The sequence below is a fragment of the Notolabrus celidotus genome, chromosome 11 (genome assembly GCF_009762535.1).
Source record: "Notolabrus celidotus isolate fNotCel1 chromosome 11, fNotCel1.pri, whole genome shotgun sequence".
NCBI lineage: Eukaryota > Metazoa > Chordata > Actinopteri > Labriformes > Labridae > Notolabrus > Notolabrus celidotus.
In genome coordinates, this window is record NC_048282.1 from 17,851,272 (window position 1) to 17,860,822 (window position 9,551).

Genomic DNA, 9,551 nt, shown 5'->3' on the forward strand with positions numbered 1-9,551 from the left:
TTGCAGAAACCATTTTGTTTGAAATTAAACAAATATTATGTAGGTGTTATACGGACATAGGTTTCATGGGCTGTGGAGCTAAAAGACAGATTCCATTATCCATGCTTTTATTTTATTTAGAATAAACAACATTCTTGATTGACCCTTATGAGCTTTTACAAATGAAGAGGTAAGATAAGATAAGCAGCAACCCAGACATAAGTACAATCCAGAAAAAGTTCCAATTAGTAAAATAAAATAAGTAAAAATAAAAATAGATAAATATAGATAAGATAGAATACAATTTAGATAAACATAAATGTTACAAATGGATTAAACAGACGTAAGTGAAGTAAGTTAACAGAAGTATTTAGAATGTACTTTTATTATTCAATCGTTTTATTTGTACCTCAAATTAACAGTGAATCAACTTCAATGACTGGTCCTTGAATAAATACAGGTTCCTGGGCTTCTTGTGATGTGAGTGTTCTTTCAGTCAGTTGGGACTTTAACATACTTAGCTTGAATAAAGTTAAGTTGTTAGCTTTAGAAACATTCACTTCGTGTTGGTTGTTTTTCAATCATTAGAGGCCTTGATTCAACATTACAGACATTCGGAGGATGTATGGCGATACTATCGAATTACATGCGAGGCCATTACGGGCCCCCATTGGGCAAATGTTGTCAGTGGCGTGTCCAGGCCAAGGGTGGCCACCCCAAAATCCTAAACTATGATTGGCTGTTTGCCTTGTCAGAGGTGGGGATTCTGTTAAAATCTATAATTTGGGATAAGCTAAAAGGCTGACAGTAGATTTTTTTTATTAGTGCCCTCAAATGTGACTTTGAAAAAACATCTTTTGTAAGTCCTTAAAGAATTTAAGCCACTTTGTCATGTTTTTTTTTTTTTTTTAAGTCAAAAGGAATATAACTGTTTAATACTTTAATGAAAGTAGGTTGTGAAGACAGAGAGGGTAAATGTTATTCATGTGTATATGCCCTGGCCATCCGTGCCTATGTGAGAGCCTCAGTTGGGCCACCCCGGTCAATAAGTTCTGGACACGCCCCTGAATGTTGTGTATTGTGACCATAGCCTGTATAAAATGATTGTGACTTATGGTGACCAGTTTGAGGTTTGAATCCGGTGTTGGCTACCTGATTAACCGGAAACACGTGTTCTATATGTTCGATTTGAATTAAGGAGTAATGATTACACATTTTGCCTATAAAGTTCTGCTTAGATGAGCAAGAAACTTTGGACATCAGAGTAAAAGTTCACATTTTCGACTCGTTCTTCAAACATTTTAGTTTTACCCAATCAAAACTCACGAGATACCGGTGGCTTGAAATGTTTCCCTTTTGTTCTTGACAACCAGCTGAAGACATCTCAACCATAAAAGGTCTCGGGACTACATGGTTGTCACATACATTCTGTTCTAAATGTACCATTGTTCACTTCCGCGCGCTTCTTGATGCATCAGTGTAAAAACGCTGGGACCGACGAGGCCCCTGTATAAACAAGATTAACTCTTCACTGAATCGACCACAGCAGTACTTGTGTCGGCAACTTGAACGTCTATATAAAATAGACTATACCAGCAATAGTTGGTGTTTGTGGCAGAAAGGAACACCTTCGTTCAAACAAGACGTCCAGGTCTTAACCGACGGTCGCCACAAGTTTCGATTCGCTCAAATAATCCATCCAGGGCCCCTCGGTGCTCGTTTGTTGTGGTTAGATCAGAATCGCCTCTTTACTCAGGGTCCATTGTGAAGCTTAAGATGAACCCAAGCTTCATCCAGAACTAGTATATCTGATCAACTCATCACTTCTGACCACAACATAAAGCGTGGAGGCCCTGGAGGTTATCATCGTGCAAGCTGCTCATCGCCACGGAGGCTCGAGAGCATATTTCCTATCATTTCCGATCAGAGCAGAGCCAAACTCAGACCAGATCAAATAAGATCACTGTGTAGGTTTAAATAGAAATACTCACTCACATTCATACACCATACAATCACACAAACAAGCAGTCACCAAACTCTCACACACTCGCTCACCTCACACACACCATTCATACTGTGAAGAAGGAAGAGCTTCCGGGTCAGCTTTATGGCTCGGGGCCGCATTGAATCATGGGACATCGAAAGGGGTAAATAGTTACTGTATGTTGCCCTCATGTGGTCGTTAACGGAACACCTCATTTTCTCTTGTTTAGATTTCAAGATTCAAGATTCAAGAAAGCTTTATTGCCAAGTGAGCTGGCAGACAAAGAATTTGACGTGGTGAATGTAACACTGATACTTAACAATAAGACAGTAAGGACACAACAAGACAGAACAAGACAGTAAGGACACAACAAGACAGAACAAGACAGTAAGGACACAACAAGACAGAACAAGACAGTAAGGACACAAAGACAGTAAGGACAAAAAGACAGTAAGGACACACCAAGACAGTAAGGACAAAAAGACAGTAAGGACACACCAAGTCAGTGAGGACACAACAAGACAGTAAGGACACAACAAGAAAGTAAGGACACAACAAGACAGAAAGGCTACAACAAGTCAGTAAGGACACAACAAGACAGCAAGGACACAACAAGACAGTAAGGACACAACAAGTCAGTAAGGACACAACATGACAGTAAGGACACAACAAGACAGTAAGGACACAACAAGACAGTAAAGGGGCAACAAGTCAGTAAGGACACAACAAGACAGTAAGGACACAACAAGACAGTAAGGACAGAGCAAGACAGTAAGGACACAACAAGACACAACAAGACAGTATTGACACAGCAAGACAGTAAGGACACAACAAGTCAGTAAAGGGGCAACAAGTCAGTAAGGACACAACAAGACAGTAAGGACACAACAAGACAGTAAGGACAGAGCAAGACAGTAAGGACACAACAAGACACAACAAGTCAGTAAGGACACAACAAGTCAGTAAGGACACAACAAGTCAGTAAGGACACAACAAGTCAGTAAGGACACAACAAGACAGTAAGGACACAACAAGACAGTAAGGACACAACAAGACAGTAAGGACAATAAATATATAAACCTAAACACAAATCCAAAAATTCAAAATAAAAATACTATCTGTACAAAGAAAGTTAAAGAAGTAGGTTCAAAGACATGAAATAAGTTAAATTAGCCTAAGCCAGAGTGTGAATTTTAGTGGATGAATATATTAATAAGATATGTTATGGAATAAATTAAAATTTTTCACATGGTTATTGAGGTATTGCACCGGAAATCAAAGTATTGCACATGTATGTGAAATATCACAGGAGTCTTTAGTGGTTTACAGTGTGATTGTTCATTAGGGATACGACCTGAGGGAAGAAGCTGCTCCAGTGCTGGGATGTTCTGGTGCTCAGAGTTCTGAAGGGACGGCTAGAGGGCAGCAGGTCAAAGAGGTGGTGACCCTAGTGAGAGGGGTCTGTGAGGATTTTCCCTGCCCTTATCCTCATCCTGGAGGAATACAGGTCCTGGAGGGATGTCAGGGGGGCGCTGATGATCCTCTCTCCAGTCCTTTTTCTTACATGAAATGCAATTATAATTTTGCAGAAAAATAATTCAAGTAAGTAAGAAATGTAGTTTCCTTTTATAAGCAGTCATATATAAATGAAAAACACAACATCACAACAGTCCAAGTAACAACCTAAGTACACATACTTAAAAAACATAATCTAACTTAGATTACATATAGGAGAATGTAGAGTTGATTTTCTAAAAACATATAAACATATCAATTCGACAAATTATTTTAAATATATTTTTCCACTTTTCTGCTTTCTTCCAAGCTAACGTCATAAATGATGTCAGCAAAATTTCTATGATCAAATAAACCATAAGCTCTTTGCTCAAAATAAAAGTGAATTCAACTTGAAAAATTAAACTGGTAACCTAATGAATATATCATTAATGTTATTTAAAGTCATTAATCTTTACTAGATACCACAACAGAGTTTTGCAATGTCAATAGCTGAACACTTTTAAATCATTGGTCTATATACCTTTGCTAAAACTTTATGAATTACCATGTTTGTTTCTGTAGATAAACAGATTTTAAAAATTATATATCTTATCAATTTTGATGTATATACAATCTTAACGTTACAATATTTTTGGAGGTCAGACCCACAAACAGGGTTAAAATAAATTACTGTGAAAACTCTACCTTATTATTTTTAATGCAAAGTTAACGGTTATTTGAATGAATCATTTTTCATGTGCATATGTGCACATACCTGCACACAAACTTGAGTGCCTATTATATTTGTCGATGGATACATTTATGTACTACACAGATACATGCATATGCAGAGGAAATATTTTGGTTTGTCATGTTGTTTACATCCTCTAATCCATCTGATCTGTTACATCCATTTGATTCAGTTGTTTTTACTCTCAAAGGCCTAACCAGTGTAAAGTACAGCAGTCCGCTTGAGCTTAATATCCTGCATACATAACATAGAGTAAAAGATCTCAGTGTTTGACATTTACTTGGTGTGTTGACTTTGCCTGAGAGCTGTTGTTGTTGTTGGGGTGTCTGTCAGTATCAATGGGCTGAGTGGCAGAGGAGTCGAATGTTACTAGTGCCGTGCTAGGTTGGTTTTAAGCTGCATTTGTGTCTGCTGCAATTAACTAATCTAGCCTTGTATTCCGTGTGGGGGTTGTGAGGTAATCTTGAATGGCGTAACAAGATTTCAGTGTCTACCACTATTGACTTCGGCTGGCAGAGTTGGAGGATCCCTCTGCAACAGCACCATGTTGGACTAGGATGCAGCTAAGGAAAAGATAACAGAGAGACTATGTGAGGTGTGATTCTTTGAACATGGACTAGAAGAGGAATACTGTTACTGGACAGAACCTCTACCGTCCTGCTATGGAGGGGTCAGCTGCAAGAAAAGTGAGTCTCTGGAGTTGTTTTTCCTACACCTTTACTCCTGCCTAGTGAGTGTGAGGTCAATGTCTGGTCTAATGGCCATCTGTCAGAGGTTTAGGCAACTTTATCAAGAAGACGTGTACTTTCAGTGAATTGAGAGTTGTGCTTTATTTGAAAATGTCATGCTTGTGAAAAAAATGATTAACCATTGGCTAACTTTTTACCAGTCCCACTGCTGTGTGAATTCAATGGTGAGGCAATCTTGTACAAACTATACAGCCAAATTCTTGGACTTAAGTTCTAAGATGGTGAAAGTATTCGCTTGTTGTTGGATTTCTATCTCTTTTTCTATTCCTATACACAGTCATGTTTCAAAAACAATGAGAAATATTTCCCTTTTGTGAAAATCTACTAAAAACCTTTATATCAATTGTAATTTAAAATTTAAGCTTGTAATTTAGAATTTTCAAAATAATGGAATGAGATGCCAATCAACATTACAGTTCATTATGTAATGATTTTTTTTTTTAAGTGAAATACTTTTAGTAGATATAAGATTTATAATAAGTTTTATAAATAGGAGTGGGTTGCTGTTGTTTTGTACTAATTGAAGTCTCCACGGTTTCTTAAAGTGAATTATTAACAGAATAATAAAGTCCTATGTTGCATGTAAACAATTGACTTCCGATGATTATACAATTCAGAGCGTCAGCTCTGGAAATTGGGTGGAGTGATTTCGCTGGAATCCATCCCAGCCCTGCAGGATCTGACTGGAACAATGGCTTCTGTCATGTCAGGTTATCTCCCAGCTCAACCTCTCTGCGGGGCCAAATGTTAGACAAGATTTGGAGGCTTATGTCGGAGATGGGAACAGCAATAGGCACATCTCAAAGACAGCTCTGGGCTTCAAGCAATACAATTTAAAACAGAAATATTGAATTACCCTCAGATTCTGACTTTTGTCAGAGCGAGGCAGCACAGTTCAGTTACATTAACCAGCTGTTACTCACTGAATGTGCACCCTAACCCCCCTTCATGTTATCTGGTTACAGTGGGCGTGGTAAAGGTATCTGTCTGCTTGTGTTACAGTTGGACATGAGTCTAAGTGTCCACCCTATGTTGTTATTCCAGTATTGTAACCAATTCAGATATTGACATCCCTTTTGATTCATCTCTTGTTGACTGGTTGGTCATGTTAGGCCAAAGACAATGACTGTCAGGCCAAACTTACTTTACTTACGTTACGTCACCTTTGTGCCCCAAGTAAACCCACCTCACCTGCTTAAGCAGGGCATTGTCCCTTTATCTCTTACCTCATCTAATTATGACCTATGTCACATCAGGTGAAGATCAAATTAAATAAGATGCTCTGACAGCAAGGTGCAGCAGCATCAACATCTCTGCCTAAGCTAGTGCCTGTGAATAAACAACTTGTTGACTCACTAACACTATTCTTTGTCCTTTTTTTGATGCTTCTTTACTGACAGAAATCAGGATTTGGACATCTCAGAAAAGGTATGTTGACAGAAAAAATGTAGAACGATAAAAAATTATATCACAAAGTAAAAAAAAGAACACACAAAGTTTATGATACCGCAGATTAGAAATCAGATTATTAGAAGTATCACTTAAAGGTAACCAATAACATTTAGCTTGATATGCTTGATCAATAAGCAGCCAATATATATGAATTATAGATTTATTTAATTTTCAAACCCATATTTAATTGCTGATTGATAGAACTATCTTACCTGACTTAACAGACCACCTGGACTCAGATTGTTTTCAGTATATTTCAGTTATGCTGAAAGACAGAAACATAAATTCTGTGTATTTTGCTCTAAAAGTTATATTTGAATCAATATTTTGTCATAAAAGTTATTATACAACCTTTATAATCACACATTTACCACATTAAAAACAGAAATACAAGTTTCAGTCCACATATAGTGATCTGAGTTTTTTCTTGTTCCTCAGAGGCCACTGTAGGACATGGGCTGCTGTACCGTCAGTCCACAGCAGATTGCAGTGGTGATGAGATCACTCACCCCAGGAAACTCAACGGTTCCTCTGTTGAGACACCAAGCTACCATCACCTGCACCGGGAACTGATGCTTAGCCATAAACGGTACAGAATCCTCTCTACTCTCTGACTTTATTTTAACATGGTCTCACTTTGAATTAGAGCAGAGCAGTGAGTGATGAGTGTGTCTTTGATTAACCATGCAGGGGCCTACTGCCGGAGAAGAAACCGGAGCTAAAGCGAGTGTTGGAGCAGCGCAGACTGGACCTGCACAAGGAGGAAGAGATGGCCCCCTCTGATCTGCAGACAGAGCTCCGCAAGAGGCAACAGAAACTGAAGGAGGTAAGAATTATAAAAGATAGCCGTCCAATACAAAAACAATTCAACGTGCACACACAATATGTCGTCAATATTGCCTTGAAGATTGCACTCTAACAAGATTTAAGATGCAAAAACAATTACTGTTTTGTTGACTCTATTTCTTTTCATTCACAAAAATGTCCTGCTTCGTTTAAACCTTGACATGTAAATCTGTTCTTTGTTTATTCAGTATGAGCAGGAGGAAATCAGGCGGCGGGAGAACCAGCAGAAGATCCCAGAATTTGTCCGTGTCAAGGACAACCTGAGGCGAACACAGACGTCCGAGCAGTGAGGCCCACAGGCTCCCATCAGCCCCTGCAGTATCTCACCATAGTGGCCCTATCTTCATGTTCACTGTCTGCTGTGTTACACATAAAACAGACCACAGAGGCACAAGCTGGGGACACTTCTCTTAGTGTAAAATAAACTGCAGAAAAGGAATCTTGCAAACCAGGGACCACCAAAAAAAAACAGCATTTAGAAAAGTAATTTGAAAGCTCTGTCACAGTTTTGTCTCTGATGAGGTATTGGCCATACATTTGTATTCAAAATTGTGTTGATCATTATTGTAAAGGGAAAACTACTACTGTTCAGGGGCTGAATGTTTTTTATGTTTTGTATTTATACATTTTTTCCAAATCAACGTCTCATTCTTCCTCCTGAATGAAAGGAGTATAGAATAATTCTCTTGTTTATTTAGGTCACATCATTCCAAGTCTTTACTCTCTACAAGATCAAAATATGGTTGCTAATAAAGACATTTCCAAACAGAACTGTTTTGTATCAACAGAGATGCCCCCATTGTTATAAATTTTGCTCTGTTTCTGACTTTTGCTTTTTAGTGTGTCCATGTGCTGTGGAAATAAAGGCTTGTATGGTTTGCAGAGAAGTGTTGTTTTGTTAGACACTATTCAAAGCATTGGGGATTGATTTGCATGCTGCTGCTCCTCTCCCCGAGGACTCTCACGCTTCTTTCACATGGATATGGGACTTTGTTTAATTAGCCGATCTTTTCATTCCATCATGGTACGAGAGGAGAAAGCACAGGCCATCTGGTGGGGACTTTCAGGATGTATAGGCTGAGAATACCCCAGGGCCTGGTTAAGGCACTGGAGACATTTGGGATAGTCAGGGAAGCCATCAACTGAAGGCAAATAAAAGTAGCCAGTCTGCTATTTCAGGAGCTATTGCATTTCATCAAATCTCTTGAAGAAATTTGACCTTAAGTGTTACATTAGCTGTTGCAGGTGCCTAAGGTGGATCTGATTCAAGCTACTGTCAGTTTTAATGATGAACAGCATATCATATTTTCAATGCTCCAATCATTTTTCGATATCTAAATCTTACAAGTATAGTAGCATTAGCTGTGAATTGTGATGTTTTATATCAGCAAGGCTTCAATTATCTAATGATGAATTAATAATAATCATAACCAAAAAGTATTTGTGTCATTCACAACTTTGTACTGAAATGGGATATCCTGCAAAATGCAACTTTTTCCACAGGTAGTTTTTGAATTTGTCTTTTCTGCACCTTGTTCAACACAAAACTTATTATATATTTTATCTTATTTAAGACACTGTACTTTCTTCTTTATTTTTTTTAAATACTTAATCTATAGTTTTTTTAGAAGACATAGAACATTCAGAAGGTTAACAAAGTAGAACAATACCCACCTCCCCATCCCATTCTACAAAAAAAAACAAAAAAAACCAAGACAAAACAAAAGAAAACAGACAAAAAACAGACAAAAAGCAAACAAACCAACCAACAATCAAACAATCAAACAAACAAACAAACAAACAAACAAAAATCACACATCATCTGTGTAGCATTCTAAATTACATATTGCTATGGTCATCCTTTTGTGCAATTATATTGTGTGATTAAAAGGCAAAGGCATTGAGATGTCATATGGGTCTTCCAAGAGCCGTGATGTAGTCAAGGAAGGGCTGCCATATCTGTTTGAACCTGGTTGTTTTGCCCAACAACTCATATCTGATCCTCTCCATATGACCACTATTCATCCCATCAAGAGGGAGTATAAGCATACAGTAATATCAACTGGGATGTCTTGAATTGGTACAGTAAGTGTATGACAGTATATAACTTTCACCACTGCACGCAAGCCATAAAGATACAATAAACATAATAATAATGATCAAAACAAACAAAATGTTCAACTAAACCCACACAATAGAAATATGATCCTTGGTGAGAGTTGGTCAAATAAGCTAAAAACGAATCATTTTACATTCTATCCTAAGCCTAAATTAAAATACAATAAAGTTCTTG

General features: G+C 37.8%; 1 protein-coding gene and 1 non-coding gene across 2 annotated transcripts; one reads left to right on the top strand and one right to left on the bottom strand.

Annotated features, from left to right (window-relative positions):
* Positions 1-1,708: 1,708 nt before the first annotated feature.
* LOC117822189 lies at positions 1,709-2,036 on the bottom strand. Its single transcript, XR_004633144.1, has one exon.
* Positions 2,037-4,724: 2,688 nt separating this feature from the next.
* Positions 4,725-8,140, top strand: zgc:195245 (uncharacterized protein LOC565483 homolog). Its single transcript, XM_034695554.1, has 5 exons — positions 4,725-4,897; positions 6,361-6,388; positions 6,851-7,001; positions 7,103-7,238; positions 7,447-8,140. Exons 1-5 carry the CDS (start codon positions 4,874-4,876, stop codon positions 7,546-7,548), a joined length of 441 nt encoding a protein of 146 aa, XP_034551445.1. The 5' UTR covers positions 4,725-4,873; the 3' UTR covers positions 7,549-8,140.
* Positions 8,141-9,551: the final 1,411 nt, after the last annotated feature.

What these genes read in the sequence shown, in the direction of transcription:
- zgc:195245 (XM_034695554.1), top strand. Translation starts at nt 4,874, where the DNA reads ATGGAGGGGTCAGCTGCAAGAAAA. An exon ending in AGGGGTCAGCTGCAAGAAAA is followed by an intron (nt 4,898 to 6,360) that starts GTGAGTCTCTGG and finishes CTTTACTGACAG; the next exon opens with AAATCAGGATTTGGACATCT. An exon ending in GGCAACAGAAACTGAAGGAG is followed by an intron (nt 7,239 to 7,446) that starts GTAAGAATTATA and finishes TTGTTTATTCAG; the next exon opens with TATGAGCAGGAGGAAATCAG.